This window comes from Echeneis naucrates, chromosome 15 (genome assembly GCF_900963305.1).
Source record: "Echeneis naucrates chromosome 15, fEcheNa1.1, whole genome shotgun sequence".
NCBI lineage: Eukaryota > Metazoa > Chordata > Actinopteri > Carangiformes > Echeneidae > Echeneis > Echeneis naucrates.
Genome location: NC_042525.1, coordinates 13,544,037 through 13,560,596, shown reverse-complemented (window position 1 = coordinate 13,560,596; position 16,560 = coordinate 13,544,037). Strand labels below are relative to the sequence as shown.

Here is a 16,560-nt window from a genome sequence, read left to right as displayed (position 1 = left end):
CGTTGATTTTAGGATCTAAAAATAAAATACATTACAGTCTAAATATTACTCAGGAAAATATTTACACTGTACTACAGAATTACGCAAACCAAAGTTCAATTAAAGACATGTCTTTGATGTGCCAACCTCTTGCTAACTACCTAACAGAAACACATCAGTTTCACTCATGCATAATTCAGCGGCAAACATTTTCAAACCAGTATGCTGAAAACGCTGTGACGAGCTGCATGTGGCCCGAGGATTGCTACAGACACTTCAATAAACAGACAACGGCACTTTAAGTGTTTGCTCCCCCATTGAATTCAAGTGGAAATGTCTCACCTGAAGAAAAATCTGGGGTGATAATGAATTGTTTAAAACTGATGGTATCTAGGTGAATAAAATGTTACTATCAACAGTCTGAAAAGGAAAATCTCTTGAATCTGCGACCAAATAATTGATTAACATCATTGTATTGTAGTAGCTGTATATCAGAAGTAACAGGAATCTTTCTCTTTTATCCTTAGCATTTGGTATTGAACTCCCTTGAGCACCTGATAAAAAAATTAACTGTTACTTCTAATTTTCTCTCTCCAGTGAGAATATTTGCAACTATATCAAATGTGCAATTTTATCAAGTTTTGATGTGGGCATATGCTTGTGTGTACATGTGTGAGGAGGAGACAAGCAGAGACAGAAGAGACTCACATTTCTCTGGCGGAGTGATCGTGATGGTCTGGGCTGTAAACTCCTCATCAAAGTATCTGGTGTCCGTCTCTGACGTCACCTGAGGCTTGAAGGGAGGGACCAGCTGGGATGGAAAGGTGAGGACAGACAGTAGAAAGATTAGAGGACAATAGCACCATTGGCTACGGCCGTGTCAAAATATAGAGCAGTTGTTTAAAGCTGCTCTATAAAACTGACGAAGTACACAAGTTACAAATGATTTCCAAGTTAAAACATGAGCTGGAGAGAGAAAAGAAAAGAAAAGAAAAAGGGAGGAAACCATAGAGGGGAAGTGAGGGAAATAGACAAAAGGCAAGGGAAGCACAGGAGGGTGGAGGTGGAAAGAAGGCAGGGGAGGAAAAGTGAAGAATACAGAGGAAAGATGGGGACAGAGGACAAAGCGGAAATTAAATTAAAGGATGTGGATGTGAAGAACAGGAGATCAATGCAGAGAGAGGACAACAGAGCAAAGTCTAACCTTTCTAGTATGCTATGGGTGTCACCTCACAGGGCTTGATTCACACTCAGTGTGCTAATATGAACAAACACACAGAGCTGCAGGGTATGAAGTCACACATAATGTCTCCATAATGTCCTGAGCTTTATACAACTGCCTGTCTGCACTTATGTATGATAAGCCTCACACCTTATATAAACACGATTCACCATACAATTATAACACACAACAGGAATGCAGAGAGTTCATTCATTTCAGGACATTACAGGACATCTTTATACTGAGTTAATGACACAGGAGAAATTGGTGGAGCAATGTCCACTGCTAACATACAATTTCCCCATTGCATGTTCCTTACCTTTTTATCATAGACATCCTGCCAATCAACACCAGAGAAGAAACTGTGTCTCATTATTTCTTTGGCATCATCTGGTCCTCCACCAAGCCTAGAAGAGAGGAGAGATGAAGAGTCCAGAGGCTGTAGTTACACTGATAGAATACGTATTACTTGCTATTTAAGCAAAATAGCATGGCTTTGCTTATTGATATTATAAATATGGATACTGAGAAAGTTACACAAAATTTAAGTCAATTGGTAAATTACATATTTTGAAGAACACAGTTCTACCCAAGAGGGCATTTCTTTCTTAAAAGCATCACACTTGTAAACATATATATATATATATTCTGGACTTTGCAAGAACAGGAACCTTCAATTGTTAGACTGATAAGTGTCACGTGTCAGAGGAGTCAGTCATTCCCAAATTCACTCTTTAGCATGACAGTGTCCCAGAACATGCAGCCACTTGCTACACAGAGACAAGAAAAAGTTCTGCAGCAGATGGTGTGACCCCCACAGAGCCCTGACCTCAACTTCATGGAGTCAGGGTAAGAGAAATGAGGGTAGCTGCAGTGCAATTTTCAAGATGTTTCAAGCAAACTGGTGCTTTAAAGGGGAAGGATGGTAACACCTAATATTGATTTGATTGATTGATTTAGGTTCTTTTTTTTTTTGTTCTTTATGTCCCATAATATTTTTTAAAGAACTGGATGATTTTTTTGTTGTTTGATTTGGGCCATTTAGAAAAATCTCGAATGAAATCTCTCTGTATGTCCAAAACGCAACAAAAAAATAGGATGAATGCAGATGTGAGTCTTTGCACACATACAATGTTACACTTTGACACGCACCGTTTGTTTGGGTCTTTGATGAGTAGGCCAGACAGAAGGGACTTGGCATCGGCTGACAGAGTGCGTGGGAACTTGATGTCCTCCATGAGGATGAGCTCAAATAGTTTCTCATGGTCCTGGTTGTAAAATGGTAGTCGGCCACACATCATCTCATATGTGACCACGCCCAAACCCCACCAGTCTACCGCCCGGCCATAGTCGTTGTCCTCCAGGACCTGAGGAGAGTAAAGAAATACAGACACACACGTTTAGTTCATTTAAATGGGACCATTTGGTTTATTGGACATCTGCTTTTATTCTGCTTTTATTGGACAATGCAGACTGCCCAAGGTATTCAGTGAAGAGACAGATGAGCAGGGAAAGACAGCAATGGAGTCAATATGCCACTTTGCTGAAGGGATAAATAAAAAAACAGTAAAAGATGGCTGAAATTAAGAGAAGCAGCTGCACAGATCCCCTCCTCCCACCCAAAGACACAGAAACATATACAGAGGCAAACATCACAGGAGAGCAGATCTTCAGAGGCCCCTGTTACAGTCAGGGAGTCAGTGTGTTGGCGTGGCCCAACACATGGCCCTCTGGTCCCTGCCAGCTCTGCCTGGCACACTGATGCTCTCCACATTGGCAGTGATAGACAGGAACATCTCTGGATGGAAAAGGCAGGAACAGCCTGCAACACAGGTCAGGGACAGTCCACCCTCCAAGCTGGCTAACGCAGGTACTGTACTGAGCTGGTGTGTGTGTGTGTGTGTGGTACTGTGAAATAAGTCATTCCTACTCAAAGTTTTGTCTCTGGACTGCATCACAACTCCAATTCCCTGACTGCACTTCTCGCGCTGTCCTTCCATTATCCTGCTTTTTCTGTCCCCTAATCATGTCCTTCTTCATTAGTTCCCTCTCATGAATCCTATGCGATAATTTGTTCACCTCTGTAGGAGTGAAGAAGAGGAGAAGGTAAGAAAGGACAGAAATTGAAGTATGTCAGGTGCTGTGGTTCATTTACATAATAAGCTTATTAACATGATGGGTGTACATGCATTCATGCAAGCTTGTTTTGTGTATGTGTGCTTGTGTGTGACTGACAGACAAGCAGGCAGGACTGGAGAGCTGCCAGAACAGCATATGTTGTACATCTCGCCAATAATAATATAATCTCACTCACTGTTAATAATGGACAAGGCACAGTGGACATGAGCATGGGCCAAAAGACACTAATACATGGATGCAAACATGCACAAACATACACACACACAAAACAATTTTTTATACACTATTATGAAATGAAACTATACAGCAAATTTCATAAAATTAAAGGATTCAACAATAGAATTAGTGATTAGCTGTAGCAGGATGAGTGGCAGATACAGTGCTGGTGTCATAAAGCCAAACATAATTGAGTTTAACTAGAATAGTTGTTTATCCAAAATGCAACAATGACTGGTGGATACAGTTAAATAAGTAACACTGAAATATAAAGCATACTGAAATTTAACCTGATATCTAAGTAGTTATGCTCCTCTGTAATTCTAAATGAATCCGTTTGATAGATCAGGCTAATAAAATCTAAATTTTGATGAAAATGGTATGTAGATAATACAGATGAGAAATCTTGTATCTTATCCTCATAATTCTCTGAGAGAGCTCAACTCAAGCTACAACTTAATTAAGGTTATGAAGGCCAATAGAAAAGTCTTACTTTTCTAACATTACAGGGTTTCCAATAACAAGCCTTAGATGCAGTTTTCTATACAAGCCAAACTGTAAATCATGTTAAATGGAGGTGGTTGCTTCATTTTGTTGGAGTCAACATGTGCATGGAATGAGGGAGTTGTGCATGTTATTGTATGTGTGAATGTGTCTGGGTGCATCTGTGAGCATCCGTGTGTGCATGTGTGTGTGTACGTGCACAAAGCTGGTCACCCTGTTGGCAGCTGCAAAGAAGAAATGGGGGAACAAAGTGCGCCGCCAACTCCAGATATACTATTGATTGGTACGGCTGGAGGGATAACACTGGCTTAGACTGCTGGGAGGCTGTCAGACACACACACACAACACACGCACACACACACACATACAGCAGATGGAATATTTATCTGTCCTCATCAAATTCATAAAGTTTTGAGAGTGACGCAAAGTAGAAGATGTTTGGTGTGGTTTCAGTTCTCGCAGCTTGAGCAGGCACATAGGCACACACACAAGTATGCACAAAAACGCGCAGGCCATGTGCAGTTTCAGAAATTCAGAGCCGCTCACAAAGCTGTTTTCAATGCTGATCTATAGGACTGAGCAAGCTATGTTTTCACTCTTTGCACAAAAAGTATAGAGATATATACAAATGAAGCTGTCGAGGTGGGAATGTATATGTATTTGTGTTTCATTGTGTGTGTGTGTTTGTGTGTGTGTGTGTCTGCATCCTGGGACCAAAGAAAGTGGTGGCAGCTCGGTTGCAGGCAGGGAGCAGATTAATCCAAACAGAGCCAGAATGTTGCCCCACAGCCCCAGGCATGTATATGTGTGTATGCGTATACACAAATGTGTGGTATGTGTGTATATTTAAAAAAAAAAAGAAAAAAAAAAAAGACAAAACTAGTAAATAGGACAAGAGAGAAGCAACAAATGATAGATCAGCAGTAGCGAGGAGAGGTTTGGTTTAAAGCTGCTATGAGGGACAAGGTCCTGTCCTTTTCTGGTCCCTGTTGGGATAGCCATGTGGCAGCTAGAAGCTGTTCATGGGACAAGGGCTTTGGCAGCCTGGACAGCACTAGATGGGACGGCACAGGCATATACAGCCACAGGCTGTACCAGCCCGGATACCCAGCAGGGAATACAAACACACACCTCAAAGTGAACACACACACGTATATTTCTGGTATCAATCATGGAACCGTCTATCTCACTTGGAAATGAGTTGATGCTGCTAAGGCAATTCTGATATTGTGCAGTATTTTTTACTTATGACTAAATTAATATGCTCTTATGTTAATTTACAGTTACAATATGAAAAGAAAACAATCACAATGCCCAACATATACAGCGTACAAACAAAGAAAAAACAAACATGTAAAAAAATTAATGGAAGGAAGCCTAAATCATCCCCTTCAACACATTCAATGAAAACATTGCCACAAGGAAACGTGTCAAACAAATAATATGAGAAAACACTCCCCATGTGTTTTCTCTGATCCTGTTCCATCCCCTTACAAGGACCTTATACAGCTTATTGTTGAATAATCTCATGTTGGGTTTTTTTTTGTTTGTTTGTTTTATTTTGACTATCCCTGAAAAAAACAAAACACTTCAATCTAATGCTTTAAAAGTTTGACTGGAGAATTATTCACTTTATAGTGCTGTCTTGCTGAAGCGTGTGTGTGTGTGTGTGTTTGCGACTTCCTTCAGGCACACAGCAGACGCAAACCCTTTTTATACACTTCTCATCTGCCCTTTTCACTGACGGCAAACACAGGAACTGTCTGAATTTCACTCCTGTAACCCTGAAATATTTTCTCTCCCTTCTCATCTTTTTCTGTCTTCACCCCCCACCTCCCCCTTTCTCTTTTTAATCCCGGCTACTTTGCATCTCTGTAACTTGGCTCCAAGCAAACTGTGTTATTTTTGTACGCGGGCGGGCGAGCAGAGCGAGCGGGCGGGCGAGTGGCGGCGGTGTAGATTTCCAGGTTTTTTCCGAGCACCTTCCTCCAACCTCGCCCATCTGCCGCCATCTGCCTCGCTTTAGCCCGCACTTTCTACTGCAACCACACTCACAGCACACACGCGCACACACACATCAACGCACATCCTGTGAAAAATAACCAACAGCCTCCAATCAGCTTTTGGCACACAAAGGAAAGGACTCTAAAAAAAATAAAATAAAAAAAATGCTGCGCCAAATTGTCCTCCATACTTTTTCAAGTGGGATATACACTTTGCCTCCCCCCCCCACCCCACCCCCCGCTTTCATCTCCACATCTCCATCACTTTGTCTCCACCACCCACAGTCCTGCAACGCTCCCGCCAGTTGATCTGCTGGCCTTTGGATGAGGCAGCCCTGATGGCTGGACAGCGGATGGCTGCAAAACATTATACTAAGAATATAGTGTGTGTGTGTGTGTGTGTGTGTGTGAGAGGGAGAGAGAGCGAAAGAGAGAGAACGCGTGTGGTGTTGCGCTGTGCCCTTTTCTAATTCAACCAACACCATCATTCACACACATAGGCTGCATATTTACAGTTCACCCTGATATTATGGAAATGCTTTGCCTGTGAAATATGCAAATGAAGATGCACATATATAAATTCCACAATAGTGGGGTTTTAAACATCCTTACAAAATGCAGGGCAGAGGCTTCATAATTCAGGGGCAGTATGTTTTTGTGTACTCTGAGTGGCTTCAACATGTTTTCTACAAAATTAAACCATTTATCGATGATCAGTATTAATCCTGGTAGTTAAACTGACCAGCCAGGGCTGTGGGTAGATAAACAGGTGCTGGGCAATGGGCAACATGAGTCCTACAGTTCACACTGGCGTCTTGGTGAAACCCTGAGCGGTGCAGAAATGCTGTCTCATGGAAAGACTGCCTGTGGATGTCGCAGAAGCTCATATGTGCAACTAAACCACTGCCAATTTTGTTGTGATGTTTAGATGATAACCGAAATATCAGCCCTAGACCTGAAGTAGAGTAGAATATCGAATAAATACATTTTAGCTTGATGTTGATTTTGTACTTGTTTTTATTCAGTGTGAGTTTAGTAACCAAGTGATAGATCAAAGTTAAATACATCTGCAATGCATGGGACCACCACACTGGAGTAAAAATACACAATGTAGTTATCAGTGACCGTGACACGAATTGATTCTGAAAAATATGGCTTTTGATTTGAAAGGTCATATTTCAAACATACCTTTTTTAAGTTAGTCACCAAAATGCTAATCAAAGACTCTTTTAATCCATTTAACGTATTCATTTATTTTTCTGCTATGTTATAGTGGATGCTGTGGAATTAGCAATATTTTGTATTATACTTCATGCCTTACTTTACAGTGGTTTTTGTGGACCCAAGATTAAAAGGTTGTGAACCCATGCCCTCATATTTCATAAGTGTATAATGGGATGACATAATGTACAGATAGACAAATTGGAGGTAAGATCTTGGCAGAAAGATGAGAGAGCTTGAAGGAGTAGGAATATACAATAAAAACACCGATCATCAATGACTTGAAGTTTTGAAAGAAACATCTTAATGCAAATTAAAAAAAAAAAAAAAAAAACAGGGTGGGAATGATGGTGAGAGGTTCAAGGTATAAGTACCAGAGAGAACAGAGGAAAAAGCATGACATTAAATTAAAACACTACACAAAGAGAGAACATGAAAGAGTTACCTCAGGTGCAAGGTACTCTGGAGTGCCACAGAAGGTCTTCATGGTAGCAGCATCTGTAATGCCCTCCTTGCAAAGGCCAAAATCAGTGATCTTAATATGGCCGTCTTTATCCAGCATCAGGTTTTCCAACTGGAAAAGGAACAAAATGTACATTAATTCCCAATCACATTTCCCACATCAGTGGGAATAGTAAAGAAGAATGCAGTCATGTCTATGCATTTATTTGGAACTGGTTTGAATTAATGTCAAGAATTTTTTGTCAAAGGTTTTAAATATTTCATTGTTATAGTTCATGAATGGGAATCAGCACTCATGCTTAACTGCTTAGTTAATTGACAAATTCTTTTTGTGTACTACAGAGTCAAGGTTTGCCAGCTTTGAAGAGGAGAGCAGAGGCAGGCAGGTAAGAACCATATTGTATTACCCCACATTCTGGTGTGTGCGCACACACACACACACAAACTATGCAGAAGAGGGAACTAAACTTCAGGCATGTAGTGGAGCCACTCAACCTTTTAATTTTAATGGCTGAAGTGTTTTTCTCGCTCTCTGTCAGCTTTTTCTTCTTTCTGTTTTCTTGGCTGCTGTGAGCAGGGCTGGGGCCAAGGCTGCCAGGCAGACGCTCAGACAGAACCATCTACCTCTCTACCTCTGTGGCATCAGCCACCCCCTCTCTCTCTGTCTCTGCCTCCCGCTCTTTTTGACTGCTTTATGTCTGTGCAAGGTTGTCCCTGTCCCTCTCTTTAATTACTCAACATCCTGAGCCTCTCGTTTTCTTCTGGATGAAAAAAGAGAGAAAATATTGTGAAAACATAAGAGCTGGGGGGAGGCTTAAAAAAGTTTTTCCGTCAAATATCTGATCACTCTCAGCCATGCCCCCTAACCAGCCTGCCTTTGTTTCTGTTTACCTTGAGGTCCCGGTACACAATCTTGGCTGAATGCAGGTAGTCGAGTGCTGAGACAATCTCGGCACCATAGAAGCGCGTGCGCTCCTCTGAGAAGACCCGCTCTCTGGACAAATGGAAAAACAGCTGCAGGAGAAGGAGGGAGGTAGAGAGAGGAAGAGAGAGTGAGAGGGAGAGAGAGGGAGAAAAAGGAGAGTGGGGGAGAGACAGCAGGGACGGCACAGCAATAATTACTGATTTATTGGAGGAAATTAGCACAACACAAACTGGCTGCCCACACCATATTGAGATGATAGATAGTGGAGGGGTGGGTGAGCGGGAGTGCGTGTGAGAGGGGTGCATGTGGAGAGGGGCTGGGTGGGGGTGGGGGGTGTCTCGGAGGAGGATGGGTGGAGGCACTCGGCAGCTGGCGCCTCATCTAGAAGCCCCTCTTGCCACACGCACACGCACACACACACACACAGAGTCACATACCTCTTCCATGTTACCCTCCGGGCTGGGTTGGCACAGTGCTGGCATGGAGTTCGGCAATGGGGGCCAAATCAAGGGTTTAATCAATACACCAGTCTAGTTAAAGACAGGCCGACCGCCGGTGGCACTGCTGCCAACAACCCCACCCCACCTCCCATCCCAACTGCCTCCAGTGCATCACTCATTAGTGGCCTAACTGGCCTTGCCCCTTAAGCCTCCATCTTCATTTAGTTCATTCTCATATCAATCCCTGTGTTTTTGGCAAGAAGGCCTTTTCCTACTTGAGTCCATGACTTGTTTTTAATTCCCTAGTGCTTTGACCTGTCGTCTTTTCTTGGTCATGCTTTTTAATGCTCACCTCTCTTTCCCTAGCCGTCAGTTGACAAGTTGTCACTGTCACACTGCTACACATGTGGCATCAAAATGACACCAGCCTGCTGTGCCGCACCAGTCAAGTCATACAAATTACCCATGAGGCCAAGGGGCACACATCTCCCCATTAATTGTTCAGGGAGGTTTGCATATGGCCGCTGGAGTGATGCTCACAGACCACCTTGCTGTGAAGTGTACGTGTGTGTGTGTGTGTGTGTGTGTGTGTGTGTGTGTGTGTGTGTGTAGGGATGTAGCACGACAGGTGGGCCTTCATCAGTGTACTGGCAGCTGTGACTGTGGCAGGTTTGTAATGGGTTGTGTGTGTCCATGTTTGTGTGGTGTGTGTGGTCACAATTCGTCCGTTGAGGTAAAAATTTTCAGTGTGTGTCTAAGTATGTATGTGTTTGCTGGTGTTTTTTAAGTGTGTGTGTTTGCTCAGGCCTGGCACTGGCTGAACAGCCTAAATAACTGGGAGGGGAGCAGGTGACAGTTACACTGAGGGAATGAACCAAGATTGCAAAAACGGCCCGATTAAATATCTGAGAAATGGAAAAGTGGGGGAATCCAAACTCATTTCGTCTCCGACTGTCATTCTGGCTATATCTGCCCCATAGGTGTGTTCATAAATAGACACAAGCACGAGAAATGAGAAGGCAAGCGAGAGGCCAGTTGGTGGGTAAATTAACTGTGTTAGAAAGCAATTGAACATTGAAACTTTCATCACTTCTTGAGTGTTTGCACGTCTAAACATTCCTTTGTTACACACACCAATTACACTACACTGCTCCATGTAAAAAAAACAAACAAATGTTTGAAATCTTTAATACTACTCCTCTACAGTCTGTTTTAGTTTATCACTGCAGCGCTGATACACACCAAACCATTTCAAGTTATTTAATTAATTTAAGTTATTTACTTAATCCAGTTTATTGTCATTTAAGTTTCAATCCAACTTTGAATTTACATCAGAATATAGTGGTGGGGTGGTGGGGGGCTGCTTCTGTCAGTTAATGTGGTGAAATTGTGGTTTAACTGGTTGTTTAAAGATGGGGAGCCACATAAAGCAGTAGTATCACAAAAGTGTATGTGTGTGTGTGTGTGCACGTGTGTCTGAATGTGACAGGTCTTACCTCTCCCCCATTGACATACTCCATGACAAAACAGAGGCGGTCTTTAGTCTGGAATGAATACTTCAATGACTGCAATGAGAGCCACACAATGAACGTTATCTTACTAATGTACGCGTTACGCATTACTGAGACAATGACTTTTGTCTTTTATTTCTACAAGGACACTGTATATCAAATATTGTTTTTTGACTTTGTAGCGTAACACATTACGTACTCTTTGTCCACATGCACTCCATATAGGGTGACCAGGGAAATTACAGCATGAACAATTTTGTGCACAGCAAGAAGATTGCTACCATTCTAACTAAAACAGCAGGTGCAACAAAACTTGATCATTCATACCTTCAAACAGTTTATGTCTGTATTTGCTTATTCAAAGTGAATATGTGAGTTTGTGAAGAGTGTGTGTGTGCAATTTCTTTCAAGGGAGAAAGATGCTAGACAAAAGAACAGTTGGTCTGAGTCTCTTTGTGGCTGCAGGTGTGACAAGGGTAAACTCGGATGTGAACTGTAATTGCTCTCACAACAAAGCATGCGCGTGTGTGTGTCCATGTGTGTATCAACATTCACATATATATATATTTCTGTGTTTTCAAGGACTGTTGTACGAAAGAGCAGTACATAGTGTGCACATGTATACATGAAAGACTAGCTCAACAGATGTGGTCTTAATGTACAGAAAATTGCTGCCTTACTTATAATTAGCCACTAGAGACTCAGGTTTGTATAGGATCGTCAGGTCACCTGTGCGTAGGCACATGTTTCTTACGTGCAATTTAAATATGTCACATATGCCTATTCATACCAGTTGTTTGTTGTGTATTTGATGTACGTACAGTGAGAAAGGGATGTCTGGTGTTTTTCAGTACTCTGCTTTCTGTGAGTGTGTGAGCCACTTCATCCTGTACGGAAACAATAAATGAAAACATCAGATACTAGCATCTGAAAGTGAACTCATAGTTCAAAATAAAAATCCTATTTAAGTTTGATGTTGATGAATTAAAAATCCTGTGATACAGAAAAACCAATAGATATTCACATCAAGACTGACCTTGGCTATGATGACCTCTTTTTTAAGGATTTTCATGGCATAATATTTCCCGCTGGCCTTTTCTCGAACAAGAATCACTTTGCCAAAGGTCCCCTTTCCCAGCAGCTTCAGGTAGTCAAAGTCACTCATTGTCTAGTGTCAGGAAAACGCAGGAGACCAATATCAGTGAATTATCCAAAAACCTCAAGTTTAATACTTAATATGCTATTCCTTTGGTAGTTTTAATGCCGCACTTGCTGTACAAGGTTTTGTAAGTTTACAAGTTTCAATGCTTATGTAAGCACAGTGCCCGTGTATTAGTGTATTTAAGGGGCAATTTTTTTTTGCTTACAAAAAAAAAAAAAAAAAACATGGTTAGCTGCAGAGTCTTGCAAAATTAGACCGTACAAATACTCTCTAGGATGGTGTGTAAGGAACAGTGAAGGCCTGCAGGGGGCACTACTTGTACTTCAGACTCTGGTAAATGTATTATAATACAATAATACATTAATACCTTTACAAAGTTATTTTGCATGACTGCTTTTATTTGCTGGATCTCTGTGATTTGGGAGAACAATTTTTTTTCTTTTTACAGGGGCTATTTCATTAGTTGACACAAAGCTGTGAGTTAAGAGGACATTTTTTTAAATTGCACAAAATCAAAGGTAATAACCTATTTTATGACAAAGAACAGCTGCAGTGCAGCTAGACTCATTTAAGATTTTCCAAATTATGTGTGTGCATGTACTGTTTTCATCGTAATTACCTTGCGTTTGTGGTGCGTGGTGGAGATGTCCATCTCCTCCTCAACCATGTTGTCAATATTGGAAGTAGGACTGCACTGGATCCTCTCCTCCTCTTGTCTCTGCAGCTTGTCAGCCACCATCTGGATGGCCTCTGTCCACTCATCTCTGGATTTAGAACACACAATAAGATTCAAGTTAAATAATCACAGTTTTATTTGTATAGCACTCGATACAGAGTTTTCCTTTGTGAGCTTTCAAGCACAAAGAGGAAAACTGTGTAAAATGTATAAAGTGAGCATAAAGAAAACAAAGCCACACAGAACAGACCGAAGACAAAAAAAAAAAAAACTTAAACAAATGATAATGAGAAGATGACCCTGATTTCACAAACATTGACATTTTTAATAAAATTTTAATTTCATGAAATGTTGAAACATTTTTTGCAACATATTTTTTTCCTTTTGACAGAAAATGCATGAAACATACGCAGCTGGCCAATTTTTAGTTATTTTTGAACCACTGATTCCAGCTTCTCAGTTATGAGGATTTGATTTTTATTTAGTATTTTTTTTTTTTTTTTTTTTTTTAAATCATAGGTGACAATAAACTCAAAGTCGTTGGAGTTGCCACTGGTCACCAAATAAAACAAGCAATCTGAGTATGTTACCCTGGGCTGAGGATAATTTAACAGCTATTTTATGACAATTTTTAATCTTTCATCTGCAAAGTGTTGATAGATTAAAAGATTAAAGAAAACTAATTGGTAGATTAATGGATAAAGAAACATTGTGGCCCTGACAATGTAATACAATATCAGGGCAGTAAGTTGGGGCAACGGTATCAAAGGGCTATCATATTAGATAACATGATATTGTAGCACTTCTAATGTTATAGCACCCCTGTGTCTGTCTAGTTTCAGCCTAACTTGAAATGCTTAACTGATCAAGCAGCATGCTACATACATACATTGATGCGTAATTTAAAACCAGCGCTGGTGATAATACATTACACTGCTGTAAAATGTAATATTGGTCACACATTCTCCGGCAGGGTGGTAAGTGCACTTATTTAACCAGGTTTCTAAAGGCACTTAAGTGTTTTCAATTAACATAAACACCTATTTGTTCAACAGAGAGGAAACATAGTCAACTAGAGAGTCAACCAAATGAGCAATGATCATGGAGCAGAACTAATGCTTACCAGTCTGTGCATGAGTGTGTGTGTGCGTGTTTGTTTTTGTGGGTGTGTGACAGAGAGAGAAGGAAAAAGGGTTATTGCGTACACAAACGCACACCCATGCATAGAGGGAACAATGCATTGTTGTTTGCTGACATTGTTCCTCCCCATTGACTTCCCATTAGCAGTGTTGTTCAACATCTGTTGAGAGGAAGTATGTATTTGTGATCATCAACTGTAGCAGAAGGCCAGCCATGCATCAGAATGTGAAGACATTTTTAATGATGATGAATATAATGGTTTGTTCAAAGGGCCGAGAAGAGAAGAGAAAGGAAATAGTACTTAGCGTTTTGTTCTAAATTTGTAAATCTGGTTAATTTTCAGATCTCAGTGTTTATGGAATGATAATTCTAATTTTAATTATAATTTGAAAATGCTGAGCAATTGTTTCTTTATGACTGAACTGGGTTTAGGAAGAAGTCTCCCTTGAATCTTTACTCAAACAGTGGTGAGCCTCTGCCACATGCAGAGTTACATGTTTACAGAACACACTTAAGATCCCAAACTGAGGTGAACCCAGGATGATATTCAAATATTCACAAATCCTCTGGACTCCAAAAAAAGCAAGCCAGGATTTCCGAGTGTGCACTTTCAAACACACTTACCCAGTGTAAGCTGCTAAAAGATCATAATAATGAAACCTCTTTGACTCACAAACTATCACCCCAGTGTCTTTTGATTTGTTTTGGTTTAGACACCCATATGTTTCCTTGAAAGATCTGGAAGAACATTCATGTGAACCTAAACAGAGCAGTGTGTTTTTTAGATCTGAAACCCTTTCTACTGCAAAGACTTTTGAACATACCCTACACACCGCCAAACAAGGGCAAACTCAAGTTACACTCCATCTACAACAATGGAGTACTCAATTTGTGGCACCCATGATGTGTGTGTGCATGTCTAGCTACATGAAAAGCAATGGGAACTCTCTCAAGGTCAGGCAGCAGATAAATGCGCTCTCTCTTGGTTTGAGTGTTTTTTGTATAATGAGTTTTTTTTGCTAATGAGAGATAATGGGCCTGCCTACAATCGGGCACTATGCCAACATGTGCCACCCCCTCTGCTCACGGCTGGGGCTGTGGTAGTTGGAGGCCTGCCAATGCTGGTACAGTACAACAGATACAGTAAGGCACCAAACAGAAGCACAGACATCCAGTTGTACTGCGCACACATGCACCTATGCACGCACACACAAACAAACTTCCAGCCCACTAGAATTTCAGTTAAGCACATATCTTGTGCAAATATACATTTCTACAACAAAACAAACACATCTGGATCTTACAGCCATCCACATAAATTCTGTATATATATGGAACTATATAAATTAATTAATTGGGATTTGTTTTATACTAACTGAAATGTTTGTTTGATGATCTAGAGGTAAAACTATTAGAAAGCAAGATATAACACAAACAAACTTGAACAGACAGCTGCAACACACACACAAATGGGGTGGGGTGGGGGGCAAAAAAAAAAAAAAAAAAAAAAACACAAACTCAAAGGATGCACAGAAGCATCTGTGGTCTTCTGGGCAAAGCTGTTCATTTTCTGGAGATAAACACCTCAGCTCCTCAGAAGGAACTGAGCAGCTGGAGAATTTATGCCGACGCTACTTGAAAGGTCTCCTTTCCACTCTGTCTCTCTTACCCTCTCTCTTTCCGTGAAACATACACACTCACTGAATAACCCAAACTGTGCAAACCTCCTCATATATACCTCTGCACTTGATGATATTTTAACCACATGATATTTAAATATCACAATTAAAGTCTTTGAATTTATTCAAATTTATTATTTTATTATTTATGTTTTTACTTTCTTTGATTTGAAAAGAAACTTTCAAATTTTCTTTCTGCATTATTCTTGTTGGGATGTTTAAGTTGGGAAAAAAAAAATTATATATATATATATCAAACTTGTATGATTTTGTAAGTATTTCAAATCTGCCTTTTTATTTGGTGTTTATTTGGTGTTTGGTGTTTTAATTGTAAGTTTTTAATTAAGCTTATGTCTTTTTATCAATACTGCTGCTGTTAAAAAAAATGTCAGAAAGCCTGTAGCAACAAAAGCAAAAAGCTTTCAGTTATTACATTATTTGTATTTAGTGTCTGAGCTCAAATTTTAATTCTCACTGTCAGATTCAAAGTTCCAGCTGCATGATGGTAGTTGTGCTTGAGTCAGATTCAGTTCTCAAAGGCAAATGGTGCCTGAGATCATCATTATTCGCGGGCCAACAATGACAGAATGATACACTAAGAAGTGAGCAGTTCCATAAGGGGCTGACCTCTCATCAGGAGAGTCCACGTGGAAGGTCCTTTCAATTACTGTGGTCCACTGGAGGCAGCGTATGATGAAGGTGTTTGGCTTCGGTCTCTCCGTTTTCATCAGCTGACATTCTGAAACAGGCACCCAGAGGGACAGTGATGGATTTTCAGCACAATTAAACCACTATTAACAGAAAGATTGAAAGAGGAGATAGTTTTTGATTATGTTTGATAAGGTGATTATAGTTACTTTGGTCCTGCTGCTATTTGAACAAACTGTCTGAGCAAACCTTCAAGTAGATGTTGTATGTGCAGTTGTACTTCAATGTATAATCAAAAAAAGCTTTGCTTTTGAGTGTTTTAGTATAGGATACAATTTTTCAAATCTTTCTGAAAGTGTTTTTTTTTAAATCCCAGGACAGTATTGGCCTGTTGATCTACAGTATAAAAGGGGATTTATACTAATGATGTTGTAGCTTGAAAGACATTTACTTGGTTTCTTTTGTATTGTCACATAAGAGTCCAAATTAAAAATAAATAAATAAATAAATAAATAATCCAGTTAATCATTGCCATCCCCTCACACTTTTTGGTATTTCTCAGGAGAATAAAAATCACAGGTGCAAATAAAATTATCGATGGCTGAGTTCCTTTTAGCTTTGTCAGTTTCAGGG

The 16,560-nt window shown here is 40.4% G+C and overlaps 1 protein-coding gene across 3 annotated transcripts in view; it reads right to left on the bottom strand.

The window, feature by feature from the left end:
• The window catches only part of akt3a (v-akt murine thymoma viral oncogene homolog 3a), a 47,180-nt gene that overhangs the window by 4,754 nt on the left and 25,866 nt on the right, over positions 1–16,560 (bottom strand). For all 3 annotated transcript variants that reach the window (XR_003841660.1, XR_003841661.1, XM_029520653.1), the window contains exons 4-13: positions 15,907–16,018; positions 12,404–12,548; positions 11,659–11,790; positions 11,444–11,509; positions 10,608–10,676; positions 8,638–8,760; positions 7,730–7,858; positions 2,354–2,568; positions 1,521–1,608; positions 688–790 (exon numbers count right to left, since the gene is read on the bottom strand). Coding sequence is in view for 1 of the 3 variants with exons in the window: in XM_029520653.1 (XP_029376513.1) it covers positions 688–790; positions 1,521–1,608; positions 2,354–2,568; positions 7,730–7,858; positions 8,638–8,760; positions 10,608–10,676; positions 11,444–11,509; positions 11,659–11,790; positions 12,404–12,548; positions 15,907–16,018 (1,182 nt within the window). In the remaining 2 variants the exon portion in view is untranslated. The remainder of the gene's footprint in view (positions 1–687; positions 791–1,520; positions 1,609–2,353; positions 2,569–7,729; positions 7,859–8,637; positions 8,761–10,607; positions 10,677–11,443; positions 11,510–11,658; positions 11,791–12,403; positions 12,549–15,906; positions 16,019–16,560) is intronic.